We start from the raw sequence: 16084 nt of genomic DNA, 5'->3' as shown, positions 1-16084 counted from the left end.
TAGGTAGGTGACAGTAGAGGTATAGAAGGATCCAGGTCTCTCTAAAGCCAACACTGGGATAGGGTTTGATGATAACTTGGTTCCATGGCTCTTTATCCCAGAGACCCAGGGAAGTCAAGCTGAAGCCAGAACACTCTGGTTCAGCAGTGTCCACCCAGAGCATGGCAAAAATGCCACATTGTTGCTATTGGGACTGGTGAGTCACCCGGAAGCAATGAGCCCAGCTTTTGTACCATGCACTTGTGAGCTAAGCATGGTACTTTGAAGAGCCCAGTGAACGTTTTAAAAGCCGAGTCACTAATTTCATCCAAAGCTACCAACAACTCGAACATGCAAAGGCCTGCTGCATGTTCACTTTATTGTAGGAAGTACAATAATTAAAAAAAAAAAGATGTCAAAAAATGGGGCAAAGGCCCCATTGGACATCTTTTTTTCCACAGCTCTAAGTTCCAGTAAGGTCTGTTTTTTAGAAGTCGTGTGGCAACAGGTGCTTGAACTGCTACAGTGCCATCCGTTGCTCACAGTCGACAGCTACTATTTTGGTTTAGAAAAGTAGAATGCCAAGGTCAGCGGCAAGCATAGGGATGTTTATATCATGCAAGCATGAAGAAGGACTGCAGTGTGTGTGTGTGTGTGTGTGTGTGTGTGTGTGTGTGTGTGTGTGTGTGTGTGTGTGTGGTCTCAGAGCACTCTGGGGAAATGGGAGGCAGATATGATATGGGGGATTTCTCAGAGAATTAAGCTCATTTTGGTTTAATTATTTGTCAGCAAGTCAACAAAGGTTTTCCAACAGTCACTGGAGGACGGTCCTCTCAATCTGTCAAAGTGATGTGAGGCTAATAGTGGCCTATGGGTTGGTTCTGATGGGAGAAGAGCAGAGGTCTCTTCACAGAATCTCAGTTTGTGGATGGCTCCTGAGAAAGCCTAGTGGTCTCAACAGGTCTCGGGTCTCACTTCCAAGTCACAGACCCACCTCTGACGCCACACACCTGAAGTCTCGACAAACTTCTCTCAACAAACAAACGCACTCAAGAGAAGGGGACAATCGCATCTGGTTTTATTTCTCTTATTGCTAATTCCAGTGTAGAGGCGTTGCTGAAAGAGTGTGAGCCCGTGCCACAACGAGGATGGCAGTGAAGAGGCTTTCCCGAGCGGCAGACTGTAAATAAACACTGTTATGAAGCACTGTGCCAACACATTTAAGCACACACATCATTTACAGAGAGATGTGATATTCCATTGCAGTTGTTTACTAGTGCCTGGAAGCAAAACTAACTGCGAGGGAAGCTCCAGGGTGCTGTTTTTCGGTAGACAAAATACATTTAATGCAGAATCAACTCTGAAGGCAGCTACTAAGGGGAGAACAATTGTACAGCCGGAATCCAACAAATAGCTGTCTGTTCAGAATGGCGTGTACGTGTGTGTGTGTGTGTGTGTGTGTGTGAAGTCATTCCTGGGAGGGGACAGGCATTGCTGCCTCTGCAGACATCTCAGCTCATCTGTAAGACAGACGTGTTTTCTGACCCAGCTGACTCACAAGAGTCCATCAGAGCCCTGTAGAAGATATCCACCCATCAGAACCTTTCAACATTGGGGGATACTTGAAAACACTGGGAAGTAAATTTACTACAAGGTTTTAGTTTGTCATCTTGTGCAGGAAGTGTGATAACCAGAGTCTGAAAATATAGGTTGGAGTCTGGACCCATCAACAATTTTAGGTAATTGGCAATCACTAAACCACTGCTTCTGCCCTCAGCTCTCTCAGCTGTAACATGGGGAGCATCATATACTCTACACAGACTAAAAAAAACATAGAAAAGTGAATACATGCAAAAGCTGGAGAGATCTAGTCCTTCCTGTAGTCTAGCCACTCAGCTGGATCAGTGTTTGCCTTCTTGCTTTGATAATGTACAACAGATTCATGAAACACAGTTATTAAACAAAGCTCCATAAAGGAAACATGGACACTTCTCTGTATATTTTGCATTCTGTCTGTCTCTGTGTGTCTTTGTTTCTCTCTGTGTCTCTGTCTCTCTGCCTGTCTCTGTGTGTCTCTGTTTGCTGAGCACCCAGCCTCAAGCACTGAGAAACACCAGGTTCCCAGCTCTTAGGTGTGAGACAACTGTTGTACTATTTTAATATAAGCTGACTTAAAAAATTCTAATATATACATGTATATGCATGTATATAATTTAATAAATTCTAATACATGCATGTATATAATTTAATAAATTCTAATATATATTTTGAGTACATAAAGCTCATTTGAGATAGAAGCCAAAAAAAAAAAGGAAAAAAAAGATTGAGGAACACAGGCAGTTAGCAACACACGGATGAAAACCCAGTTACTACCATAGGTAACTGTACTCTGCTGGAAGCCTACACTGAGCACACTTCCCAGAGTACCTGCCCATGGACTGAGGGAGCAGGAGTAATTATTTACAGCTCCCATCAACACCAGGCAAATGCTGCTCATGGTGGGGGCATTGACTTCCCTGTACAAGCCTCTTGCCACATTGGCAAAACATAAAGAAAGTTTTTAGGCAATTTGATACCCACAGGTGGAACCAGGCAGAAAGGGCAATGGTGAATTACCTCAGCTTCCCAGGTACAAATCTCCCTGTTCCTTTTTATTTCCAAATAACAATACTGCTGAGAAAAATCTGAAGTATGCCACTCAATGACTATGAGGCACTGTCTCATACAAAGGTGCTAAACTCTAGTGGTGGCCTCCAGGATTCCATCCCTGGCACCATCATTTTCTAGTCAGTCTTTGGGTGAGTGAGCCACCTCCCCAAGATTCATTTGCAATGGGAAGTGAGTAACATCTTAGGGAGAAGATGCTTGTTGGTACCCAACAGACCTCTCTTCCTTTTCATTTCCCCCTCCTTTCCTTCCTTCTAACCTTAGGAACACCCCAGGCCCACAGCCCCTGCAGAACTGGGTGGTCTGTCCAGCTCACCCTGCATGTCCGTGACCAGAAGACAGCCACTTGTTTTCTGGTATACCCAGTGCTGGAAGGTGCAACACTTCTGACCAGCCTCCGAATCTCGTCTGAGGAAGTTGATTTCCTTCCCATCTCGGATGGAATACTTTACGAATTCTCCAATCAGCTCCTCTTCCACTGTGGCGTAAGGGATGTTGTTCTCGGGCCGACGGATAAGGAAAATAGGAATGATCCTGTCAGGGAGGAGGACATGATCACACATCAGGATTTCAGATAGGAACACAGTGTCGCCTGGAGAAGCAGGGCACACGGTCAATCCAGAGTCCACTCTGTATTTTATCTTACGTTTTACAGTGCCCTTCGTTATTATGTGATGAACCAGAAGATCCATTACTGCTTTTGTTTCTAGAATTGGTTTCAAACTCTTCCTCCTCGTTACTTTTAATACCATGTGCTTGTTTTGTTTGAGACATTGTCTTACTATCAGCCCTGGCCGGTCTGGAACCTGTTTTATAGAATATGCTGGGCTGGATGGAACTCACAGAGATTAGCCTGTCTCTGCCTCCCAAGTCTTGGGATTAAAAGTATGAATGGCCATGTCCAGCTTTGGCTTTTTACATTTATTTTATGTGTATGGGTGTTTTCCCTACATGCATGTGCACCACACATGTGCCTGGTGCTCACAGAGGCCAGAAGGAGGTGTCAGATCCCATAGAACTAGAGCTATAGGTTATGAGCTACCATGTGGATGCTGGCAATGGAACCCAGGTCCTCTGGAAGAGTAGTCAGCACTCTTAAATGCCAAGCTAATCTCTTCAGCCCCATTTAAAAATAAATGCTGAAAAAAAAAGTCTCACTATATAGCCAGGCTGGCCTCAGATTCACTAGGTAGCTCAGAGTAGTCTAGAATTCTAGGTCCTCTTGTCTCAGACTCCAGAGATTACAGGCTGAGATTACAGGCCAGAGTCAAGAGGACAGGCTCTATCATTTTATCTCAGCGATCCAATGGATCAGTAGCTATCACTCATTCATTCATTCATTCATTCATCCACCTACTCATTCATCATCCATCCACACAGCTCTCCACCCATCCACCCACCCATCCATCCACACACCCATCCATCCATCCATCCATCCACCTACCCATTCATCATCCATCCACACAGCTCTCCACCCATCCACCCATCCATCCATCCATCAACCTACCTATCTACTCATCCATCCATCCATCCATCCATCCACCTACCTATCTACTCATCCATCCATCCATCCATTCATCCATTCTACCCACCCACCCAGCTCTCCACCCATCCATCCATCCATCTATCCATCCACCTATTCACCCACCCACCACATTTATTCCTCCCTCCCTCTCTCCCTCCCTCCTTGTCTCCCTCACTCCCTCTTTCCCTCCCTCCCTATCCATCCTTTTTTCAGTCAGCAAACACTTATCTTCAGTTGCATCTCTGTGTTAACACTCTCCAAGTCACTCTCTCACAAACAGCATTAAAGGGAAGAGAGGCTCTGCCTCTTCCCCCATGAAACTTACATTTAAATGGAGGTAACAGAGAGAGTAACTGCATGGAGCTAACTGGCAGGCAGAAGTCTAATGCAGTGGCTGGCGAGGAGATTGCACTGTGGTGGTGAAGGAGCTGTTATTTCATTTGAAGAGACTCAGAAGCCTTTGCTTATTAATAAAGGTTATCTGAGCAAGACCTGCAGGAAGCTGGGGGCAGCCACAAGGATATCTTGAGAGAGAACCTAACAGGGGGAAGGAGGAGCCACTGAAAGTCTCTTAAAGCAGCCCCCTACCCCCTTAGGATGATGGCTTCTGCATCTTGTTACAGAGATATCTGGGGGCAGTCAGATGGGAGAGGCACATGGAGCTGGGCTCCTGCTGCACACTCCTAAAACACAGGTTGGCCATCAAGCTTTTGTCTGTCTGTCATGCTTTGTCACATCTGCAAGACTCAGGAGACCTGCTGAAGACTCCTTCTAGCCAATTATCCACCATACAAAAGAGCTCAAGGTTTGTCTGGGTTCTTATTAATTCTGTAGCCTTTGGGGAATGGGTATTATTCCAGAATCTAGTCTGGGTATCAGTCACAATCTCAATTAGCCTGGTCACTGCACAGTTGGAGTCATTTGCATAGACAATGTGATGCCGTTGATATTCATGAATTCGAAAACAAAAACTACAGGGAGTGTTTTCTCTTCAAGATCCCAAAAGCTCCCTAAAAGAAAACTGCTTCAGGGGCCCATTACTGGAAGGAAACATGGAGTGTGTGTGTGTGTGTGTGTGTGTGTGTGTGTGTGTGTGTGTGTGTGTTCGTGTGTGTGTTTGTGTGTGTGTATGTGTGCACACATGCGTGCATGTGCAGGGGTAGTGGGGTGGGACCCGCTGTGGGTCTACTGCCTGCCCACAGATCCTAGCAGAATGGGCTTCTCTGGAAGGCAAGAAGTGTGCGGGACCAGTCCAGGGCACACATGCAAGCATCCTGATGCAGACTTCTCAGATTTAGGTCTGGCCTCAACATCCTTCAGAAAACACTTCCACATGCTGTAATCACTCATGTGGTCACAAATTCTCCTATTTTAAGGAAAGACAGTTTCTGATAGGAAAAAAAATGTCCTCTTCAAGGTTGTGGCTTGTTTGGTGGATATGGATGAAGGCAGTTAAGCTTCCCTCCCTACTGGGCACCCACCCTTTTAACTCCTTAAACCCATCTCGATGTTCATTATGCATTCTTTCCTTTAAAAGGGCCCCAAGCCATACAAGAGTCAAGCTAGACACAGCATGCATCTGCCCCTGCTGTAGGACATCATGGCTCTACGGGTGGTAGATGAGTTACTGCTTTTATGACAGGCACTTAGAAACTACTTTTGAGGGTCAGTGAGATGGCTCACTGGGTAAAGGCACTTGCCGCCGCCAAACCTGACGACCCGAGTTCAAACCCTAGGACTATCGTGGTTAAAGAAGAGAATCATTTCCTTTCAGATGTCCCCTTGATCTCCACACATTCACTGTGACCACACACACACACACACACTACATTAAAATGTAATGAATAAAAAAGGACCTGCTTTTGATCAAAAACCTTGATTCTCCATTTGGGACAAGGTAACTAGAAGCAGGCTAAAAGCTTGCCAGCTCTGCCTCCATTTTGTGTCCTACTCCTTTCTTTTGGGCCAGACTCCTGCTTGATTTTGCCCAGGCATGTTAAACGCTCCAGGAGTGTCTGCCTACCTGATCTATTTCATTCCCAATTCAAGGCTGAAGTCACAGAGATAACCCATCCTCTTAACCCTCGGATCCCAGACACAGCAAAACCTCCCAAGACAGGCCACACCCTAGATAGCTCCATTATCCTTAAGGACAAGGCTGCACCCTAGAGGAGCAGGAGGAAACAGATCATGTTCTCTGGGTGACAGCAATAACAACTCCCGCTCATCTTGCAGAAGCAAAGATAGAGGGCTGTTTAATCATGCATGCCCCTGGCCCTCTTCGTTTGTTCAGTTATGCATACTTCGTGCTTCCTGTAGTTCCACATCTAGCTCCTGTCAGCACCCCAAGGATGAACTTGGAGTCATTGGATTCCTTTCCATTTCTCTTCCCAATGCATATGCTCTTTTCACTGGTTTTCACCATCACTGGTCCTATGGGGACAGTTGTCCAAGCCCAGCCTGTTAGAGTTGCCAGAATGTGCTTTTTTTGCCCTAAAATTCTGTTATGGTTTCTACTTTTCCTCCCTTAAGGTAGAAGAACTTAAGAGAACAGAGGCTGGAAAAAGAGAGAACGAGAAAGATAACAGGGCAGGTTCCTACAGCATGAAACTGAAGTCACACCAACTGCTGTCTTCCTGTTTCGCAGGAAAGCATTGGGTCTTCGCCCTTTGCAGCATATCAGTTTTGCTAAAGTTGCTGCCGAGTCTTCTTGTACTAGATACTCGTGTGGTGTGCTTCTCGGCAGACAGCAGCAAGCTCTGGACATCCTACTGTATCATGCCACCCAAGGGAAAAGTTTCTGCGTGAACAGGAACATACAGACAAGAACTGCTTCCTTCTTCACCCTCTTTCACTGACGGCTGCTCTTTTTGCATTTCCAGCAAGTCCTGACTTGGCCCTTTCTCTTTCTACTTAGTATGCAAATATGACTTTATTATACAAACAGCTAATAAACACAGGCTCCAGACTCTCAGAAATTTGCTGAGACCCAAGATACTTAAGCAATGAGTGGATAAAGAATAAAATTTCTCTCCAAAGGATCATGGGAAGTGGATTCTGTTCCAGTGCTCCTGATCTTCCCTGCTGTGTCCACCTTTTCCTGCGCTGCCATAGCTTATGCTTCTCATGTTAGTTGTATTGTAATAGCCTCAATTCTCTTGTATTTATTTATTGCTTTGACAAGGCAATAAAGGGGAAGTCTCTGAGGGGATATATCCGACTTTCTATTTATCTTGGTAGATATCATAGTATCTGTTTAATGTGATAGAATCCATTAGCCCATTCACATGTGTATTTACTTAGTAAGTACCAGGGCTAGTGAGTTAGCCAAGCAGGTAAAGGCACTTGCTCTATAAGCCTGGTGACCCGAGTTCAATCCCTGGAACCTACATAAAGACATAATGATAACTGACTCTACAGAGTTGACCTTTGACCTCCACATGCATGCCACAGCACAATAAGCCTCACTGTATATGTATGTACATTACCAATAATGATAATAAAATTTTAAAAATACGTGGTTTTGTTTTATGTGTATGGGTGTTTTGCCTGCATGTGTCTCTGCATCATAGCCACGCTGTACCTCTGGAGGCCAGAAGAGGGCGTCGGATCCTCTGGAAGTGGAGTTATGGAAGTTGCGATTCACTACATGGATGCTGGGAATTTAATCTGGGTGTCTGGAAGAGCAGCAAGTGCCCTTAACCCCTGAGCCATCTCTCCAGCAGCACAATAAAAAAAAAAGTTTTTTAAAAGATTATTTATGGGCTGGAGAGATGGCTCGGAGGTTAAGAGCACTGACTGCTCTTCCAGAGGTCCTGAGTTCAATTCCCAGCAATTACATGGTGCCTGACAACCATCTGTGATAGGGATCCAATACCCTGTTCTGGTGTGTCTGAAGACAGGTATAGTGTACTCATATAAATAAAATAAATAAATCTTTTTTAAAAAGATTATTTATCAAGGGACAGGAGAAATGACTCGGTGACTAAGAATACTTACTCTTCTTTCAAGGGACTTTAATTTTGTCCCCAGTACCAACATCTAGTGACCCAACATGTGGTGGCTCACAAACATCTATAACTCCAGCTCCAGGAGGTAGCAGCCCTTCTCTAAAGTCTGCATCTGCCCTCACATGTGCAGGTTCCCACACAAAGATGCATGGATGTACATATATTTACATTTTAAAAATTAATGTATTTTTACTCGTGCAGATATTTTGCCTGCATGTGTACCTGTGAGCCACATGCATTCAGTGCCCACAGAGGCATCAGAGGGTAGACCAAAGGGGCTGGAGTGATCGACAGTTGCGCCACCATGTGAGTGTAATTGAGCCCAGGTTCTCTGGACCAGCTGTCAGTGCTCTTAGCCACTGAGCCATCTTTCCAGCCCCACTTATTTAAAAAAGTGTTTTAAGTTAAAAATATAATATTTATCAGGCATTCATTTACACCTCTGGAGATCAAATAAGAACAAGATAGTGGCTATGTGATCCCTCACAGAGTTTATAGTCAGAGAGACAAAATCAAACACTTGACCCTTCTCACCCTCGAACCCTCTAGGCCTTCCACATCCATAGCAAATCAGAGGTAGCAACACATGGGAGTCGCCACACACTTACTCCGGCACCTCTCCGAAGCCTTCCAGAGGCTCTGCTTCAGCGGCATAGATCTTGGCGTAGTATCTGGCAGTATTCTGAACGTAGCATTCCTGGATTGCCCAAAAACATGGTAAATCGGACTGACTGGAAGAATTCAGAATTCATTTCTCCTACTCAGCAAGACGATTCCTAGTTCTAAGATTGCTCAGATAAATAGATTCCTAGGCCTATTATGGCTGGTTGGCAACTCAGAAGCATCTTTTTTTTTTTTCAGTGCTGGGGACCTTTGCCAGGACTTTGTGAGTTAGGTAAGGTAAGTATCCTGCCACTAAAGCACATCCCAGAAACAAAACTTACAATGTGGGATTGGTCAGCAATAAAGTTGCTGAGTCATGAGTTACACAAGCCAATATCAGATAAACGGCCTCTCAGGCAAAATGTCTGGGAACTATAATATTTCTAGTTGGAAACCTTCTAGGAGGAAGGTTGTCCCTGATCTAAAGGGACAGGCCCTTTGGCACGATGTCAGACAATGGTTGGTAGGAGTGGGAACGGTATTGCCCACAATCCTCCCCAATTCCTTCTCAGAGGTATAATCTGAGTAGTAAATAGTGAATGGTTGGTAGGATTCCTCCTGAGGAAAAGCCAAGTGGATTGATTGTGCTTTCTACCCTGTAAGTCCTGCTGACCAGGAATCGGATGCTGTGGGAGAACTTCCATGACTGGGTCATGCTTGAGACAAAAGAAGGTAAGGGGAGGACAGGGAGAAAGGAAGGAAAGAAGGGAAGAGGTTGGCTTTCGGGGAGAGAGCAACACAAGTGGAAAGCTCCGTCTCCCTTGGAGCACAGGCGTTGCCCTGATCAGCACACAGTGACATCGGACATTCCCACACCTGACCTGGGTGGTCAGTGCTTGATAGTACATGAGCACCTCACCAAATCCTCCCTACGAATCCCCCAGGAAACAGTTTACAGGGGCACACTGGGAAAGTTCTAGACCTAACTCTAGCAGGTTGGCCAGTGCTGGTGTCAAGGCTGGGTGGAGAGAAGGGCCAAGGCTCAGGTGGAGAGAAGGTGCTGCTCTTTGTTCCATGAACGTCTCCCCATCTTTTGTCTTGTCCCATGGCTCAGTTTTAGAGAGAGAGAATCTAGCTAGACACTCGGAAAAAAGTCAAATGTCCTGTGGAAATACTACAACTCTCAACTCTGAGTCTCATTTTCCTCTCATTGCATCATGCTCCCAACCACAGAGACACCCTTGGGCTCCCTGACCCACCTGGGCGGCAAGTTTGTAGTTCCTCTGCACAAGTTCATCATTGTTTCTGGTCCCATGGGCGACAGCATTGTGCACCTTGAGTACGCATGCGTGGCCAGGCTGGAAGACGGGCATGAGGCCCTGCATCACCGTGCTACGGAAAGCTTTGCGATGCACCCCTTCGCCAAAGTGAAGCTCCTCCGTGGAGATCTGGCCACGCAGGTGGTCCCCAAAGTAGCTGTCATTGAAAACATCTTCTTTGAAGATGAGCTGGCTGAATTCAATCTCTTCGCATCCTAAAACACAGTACAGCTTTCAGTGGACAGAATCGTTTCCAGTCCTGGCCTTTGACTAGTTACTCTCCCTTTATAAGAATAAAGACAGAGTAGACCAGTAGAACCCAGAGACACAGATCAGGCTTGACACCCAACAGAGACACAGCGAGCAGGAGTTGGGAGTGAGGGGGAGAAAGGTCATCTAAGGAGGACATGAGAACAGGCTGAGGGCCATGGACAAGCAGAGACTGGTTGGAGCAACTCTAAAAAATGGGTAGAGCAGAAGAGAGAGGAGCACCATTGAGAAGATCCAACAGGACCTACTCAATTGTCTCTCCTTAGGGCTTTTCCAAGGGGCTTTGCAGATTTTTTTTTTCTAGCTGTTTCATTTCTAAGTGCGCACACATACTCACATACCCTATGTGTTTATATACAAGAGTAAAATTCCCTCATCTTGGGTTATACTGCCTCCACTAAGAAAGGAGTGCACACACACACACACACACACACACACACACACACACAGAGAGAGAGAGAGAGAGAGAGAGAGAGAGAGAGAGAAGGCAAGAGTTGGGGTGGCTTCAACAAGAATGCCTTGAGTACCTGGTCTCTAGTTGGTGCCACTGTTTGGGAAGGACTGAGAGATGTGAACACTTGAAGAATGTCATGGAGGTGGGCTCTGAGACTTCAAATGCCTCAGGCCATTCCTAGAGTGTTCTCTGCCTGCTGTTTGTAAGATGTGAGCCCTCAGCTGCTACCCCAGCTGTCTGCTGTCATGTCTTAACTCTGGTACCACGGACACTCGCCCTTGGGAGCCCTAATTAAACACGTTCTTTTATGACTTGTTTTGGTTGTGGTGTTCTATCACAGCAACACAGGGTGACTAACAGATGAGACAGAAGAATTTTCATTGAAGGGGAATTTTTACAAAGTACAATAATTTTGGATATTTTCATAAGAGAGCAGTGGATTATTCTCTGACAGCTGTCGGAGCTGATGCATGACGCCGACAGAGCCAATCGGAAATTGGCTTAAACTAGAGATGGGCAAACCAGACTTATTCCTTACATGAACAAATGAGGTGGCTTTCAGTAAAACAGTGCTGGTTGGATTTTTCATGTTTAGGCAGGATTTTACTGTGTATCTTTGGCTGGCCTGAAACATCTTAGGTTGACCAGGATGGCCTTGAGTGGACAGAGATCTGCCACCCTTCTCTGTGCTGGGCTTAAAGATGCCTACTTTTACACTCCAGCCATAAAATCTGAAATCTTTCTGCATATTTACAAGAAGATAGAAATCATGGGCATGCAAAAAATCCCATTTCGTGATTTTATTCAGAAATATTTGCAAATCACAGCTTCTAAAGCAACCCATGGGGCTAGAGGGACAACTCTGTGGGTGAAGTGGTCACTGCACAAACATGACTTGAATTTTTGGTTCCCAGCACCCATGAAAAAAAAAAAAAAGCCAGGCACAGTAGTGTGTACCTTCAATTTTAGCACTGGGAGGGGGTGGGGTGGTGGAGAAAAGAGGATTCCTATGATCTGCCAGTTAATCTAACAGAAACGGTGAAGGTTCTGTGAGAAGCCCTGTTCTAGAATACTAAAGTGGAGGACAGTAGAAGACACCCATTGCCAGCTTCTGGCCTACATTCAAAGAAGGACTTCCTCACACATACACATGAATACACACACACACACACACACACACACATGTAGCCTATGTGTCAAACTAGGCATTAAGACTGTGAAGAGACAGGGTTATTCTAGAAGATTATAGTCAGAAAGAAAAACCAGCAGACAGGGGGAATCTTCAAAGTGAAGAAGTAGGTGAACAGCCGAAAGCTGCAGAAGGAAGAGGGGAGGCAGACGGATACTCTAGAAGGCCAGAGGCCTGAGGAGAATGTGATGCCTCATTAACTAAAGGGCTGTGGAGCTGAAGACAATGAAGACACCACAGACTGGAGCGGACCGGTCTAGTACACCGCAGCAGGCCATGCAGTCTGTCTCCAGCACTACGAACAAGCAAAGCAACTCAGAGAAAAGTCATCAAATGAACGAAAGGTGAAAGTTGCCTAAATAGCGTGTTCTGTGTGGCATAATTAACAATCCTGGCTATAAATTCTAATATGAATATTACTTTAATGAGGACATAACCATGAGGGAGAAAATTAAAGATCTGAGGAGTAGTCACAGTCTCTTGAAAAGCTCTGGAGGGAAAGAGCTAGTGTCTGTCGGAATTGTCTCCTCCTCTGTGAAGACACCAAAAAATGTCCTCCACAGTGACACCGTAGCAGATGAATTGTTTCAGTCAGATCTTGCTTCAAGTGGGAGCTGGCAAGACTCCCGCTTTGACTCGGGTAGCAGAGACATGGGGATTTCGGGGGTACTCAGGAGAGACAAGAATATAGCACACAGGCCATGGGCTGGGACAAAGCTGCAGTTTTCTCCAAAGCCTGAAAAAGGCCAACAGTGTTCTGACTCATGCTCCCAGCGGCCTCAGGTACCTGAAGGACAGTTCCTTGCTGGGAACAGACTCACTGCAGTTGGCCAACTGTGAGACTAGTGTGTAGACTTTAGAAGCCCTCGCCTGGTTCTTTGCTACAGAGAAACTGTGGCTTCCAGCAGCCTGAGCTGCTGTGAGGTGAAGTGAGTATATTAATACATTTTTAAAACATCGAGCCTGTAAGGATGGTCCACCAGGCAAAGGTGCTTGTCCCTAAGCCTGAAAATCCGTGGATTCCTGAGAACCACATGATAGAAGGAGAGGACCAATTCCCAGAAGCTATTATCTGGCTTACACACACACACACACACACACACACACACACACACACAGAGAGAGAGAGAGAGAGAGAGAGAGAGAGAGCGCTAGGGTCACAGATGAGGCCATCACACCCAGAACAGTCTCAGCTTCTTGTCTCCTATGTACCAGACTTTAGAGAATCTTGATTCTCTGTTGTCTTGTTTACCAGAAGTCTTAGCTATTTTGTTTGCTTTAAATACCATGCAGCACACCTTCTAGATGCTCATCCACTATAACCACCAATGTGCAGCTCTCCTGAAATTGGCCGAGAATGGTATGCTGCAGGGTTGCCTGAGCACGTGTTGATGCAGGGCTGGCTGCATGGGTGTGTGGAACAGCCTTGCTGCTGTGGGAAGTTCTTCCTGGTGCCACAGCTTGTTAAAAAGTGGCTTCTGGGGGTAATTTAGATCATGAGAATTGGGAGACTCTATAGCCAAAAGCCTCCCGACTCTCCAAAGCAATGGGTAGGGGTGGGTGGGGACAGGGAGACACGTCATTTTCCTTAAGAGGGAATCATAGAAGGCATAGCAAGCTCAGACTGTGCCAGGCTGTGGAAACTTGATGGACTGCCTCGCTGTTGCATGAATGGCTAAAAGCAGTAGCTGTTATAGTGTAGAACACCATAGACACCAAAAGGCAGTACCAATCAATCAAATGAGGTCATGTTCTGCTCAGCTAGTCAAACTGAAGAGGAAATTGGAGAATCAAAACATAAGCATCAATGACTAGAAAGTCCCATGCAAGCAACACTCATGTCTAAAGAAAGTCAAGAACAAATTCCCCTGCACAAGTCCCCAAGACTGCACAGCTGCAGTTTAATCTTCTCCACAAATGATACACTCCTAGGTATTTGCAATCTACTGAAATTCTAGCCAGGACAATAGCCCTTCCAAGCCCCACAGAAACAGCTCCTGAGTCAGCATGCACTTCAGAAGCCCTTCCTGGGAGATCATCCTAGACTTGGTTGGAAGAGTGCACCTGGGAACAATGAGCGTTCTTCAAGGAGCTGTTTCATGATTGGGTGGGGAGCCCAGTTCCTGCCAGGCCAGCCCACTTCACTTACCTCTATTATACTCTGTGTGACTTGAAAGCTGTTTGAGAACTGGAAGGAAACAAAGAGAATGGAGTCAGGATGGGTGTCCCTCTGGGCTGGCAGGGGCCTAGGGCTTTGACGAGCAGCTGAGAAGCCGAGGTTTACCTTCAGCTGTGAGGTTAAACTCAGCAGTGACTTTTCCATAACTGTTCTTGATGCAGCAGTAATAGAGGCCCTGGTCCTTCTGACCAGCTTGGGCGATGGCCAAGGAAACACTGGAGTTGTCCCCTGCGCTGGAATAGGGGACATTAACATTCACATGCTTCATCATTTGGAAGTTCTAGTCCTCTCAAGAAGGGAGGAGTTAATGTCTTCCTGCCTTGCTCTTTCAGCCAATGGGCTGGCGAATAGACTAGAATCCCCCAATCAGCTAATTAAACAATGGATTCATACATAGAAAGGATTACTGCATTGCAGTTTCATATTCTTACTCTGACACACAACATGAATATGCAGAAACGTTCTGAAGGGCTAACTGGCTTCAGGAAAGCCAGGAGCCTTCAGGAGTTTCTAGAAGCTGTGGTTAGCACGGCTCAGAACTCACCTATTTATGTTGATGATCCAGGTATCCTGTGCATGAGGGAAATCAATAACTCTAAACCCAAATCTAAACGTAGATACAGTAGGAAGCAAAAGAAAGAGGCTCCGGGCTTTACAAAAGGATTCAGAACTGTGGGCTTCTATTAGGTGAAGTTGTTTTGAGATGGGGATCTTACTATTGTTCTCAAATTCCAGACCCCAAGCAATCCTCTTGCCTCAGACTCCCTACCAATATGTTCAAGGCCCTTCAAATAATGTACATCTTTGTGAATGTGTCTATCCCTCCATCGCCCTGCCCAGTATTACTAAGTACTATGAGTCAGTAACCGACGGTATGGTGGATGAAGACAGTGAAGATGACGACAACCACAGCAACGGCTAACGTGCTGTACTTGCTGCGTACCAGGCACACACGAACTCATCTTCACTTCATCCTCAGAAAAACTTAAGAGATCATCTATAGCTACTGTTCCCAGTCAGATCGGGGAGCTGAGACAATCTAAGCTGCACCTTAGGCTGACTCCTCAGGCAGCTTCTGATTCCTGACCTTAAGTTGGAGATAGTTATGTCAATGTTTAGAGCTGCAGTCTTTATTCAAAAAATGACAAGGATGTACATTGCTGGAAAAGTAGATATAAATCCTATTGTAATTGTGTCCTTATATGATGATTGCATAAATGTACACTCTCATTTGGGTTTGTCTCAGTTTGACAACAAGCATCCACTGATGTTAGCTTGTCTCGCTCGATACAAGGCTTTGCTGTTGGCTGTTTTTTTCTTTTTTCCAACAGACTTCAAATCTTTGATTTATACTGCCTCCTCAGGAAAAGACCAATAGTTTATAACAAGGTCCACTAAGTAATATCAGTTTTTCCACTGTTTGAGACTCTAAGCATTCTCCGATGAAAGGTTCAGTCTAGACATGAACAGGTCTACATCTAAAGAGAGCATTTCCTGGCAGAGGAAATGTCAAGTGAGTCCCAGAGAGTGATGGGGTGTCCTTCTCTTGAGATACATAGACCAGAACAGCAAGTCACGGAAGAGGTAGTTACGATCCCCCTAAAATGCTAGAGCTGAACTCAAATTGTCTTGTGAGCATCTTCCCTGTGGTTCAGATTCAGGAAGACCCCCATCTGACTGACCTGCTGCCTTCTCCTCGTTTCCCCAGTTCCTTCAGGGAAAAAAGACTGAGAAGTCAGAAGGGCCTAGATTTCAGTCCTGTAGAGGGGTTTGGACACGTTACTCAGCTTCCAGAAAGAGCAAGTTGCTTATTGACTGTGGTGTGAGCAGCAGCAGACAGCAGGAATGTGGGTCTGTAACAAAACATCTCACCTTGTAAATGGCCATAA

General features: G+C 45.6%; 1 protein-coding gene across 1 annotated transcript in view; it reads right to left on the bottom strand.

The window, feature by feature from the left end:
• Positions 1-16084, bottom strand: part of Alpk2 (alpha kinase 2) — a 126000-nt gene that overhangs the window by 14279 nt on the left and 95637 nt on the right. The window contains exons 7-11 of the mRNA XM_028774303.1: positions 14301-14428; positions 14166-14204; positions 10044-10318; positions 8790-8878; positions 2963-3180 (exon numbers count right to left, since the gene is read on the bottom strand). Of these exons, the coding sequence (XP_028630136.1) occupies positions 2963-3180; positions 8790-8878; positions 10044-10318; positions 14166-14204; positions 14301-14428 (749 nt within the window). The remainder of the gene's footprint in view (positions 1-2962; positions 3181-8789; positions 8879-10043; positions 10319-14165; positions 14205-14300; positions 14429-16084) is intronic.

The sequence above is a fragment of the Grammomys surdaster genome, unplaced genomic scaffold (assembly GCF_004785775.1).
Source record: "Grammomys surdaster isolate TR1022 unplaced genomic scaffold, NIH_TR_1.0 239, whole genome shotgun sequence".
In the NCBI taxonomy this organism is placed as follows: Eukaryota; Metazoa; Chordata; class Mammalia; order Rodentia; family Muridae; genus Grammomys; species Grammomys surdaster.
Note: the sequence above shows the minus strand (reverse complement) of the source record. Positions and strands in the feature narration are given on the sequence as shown.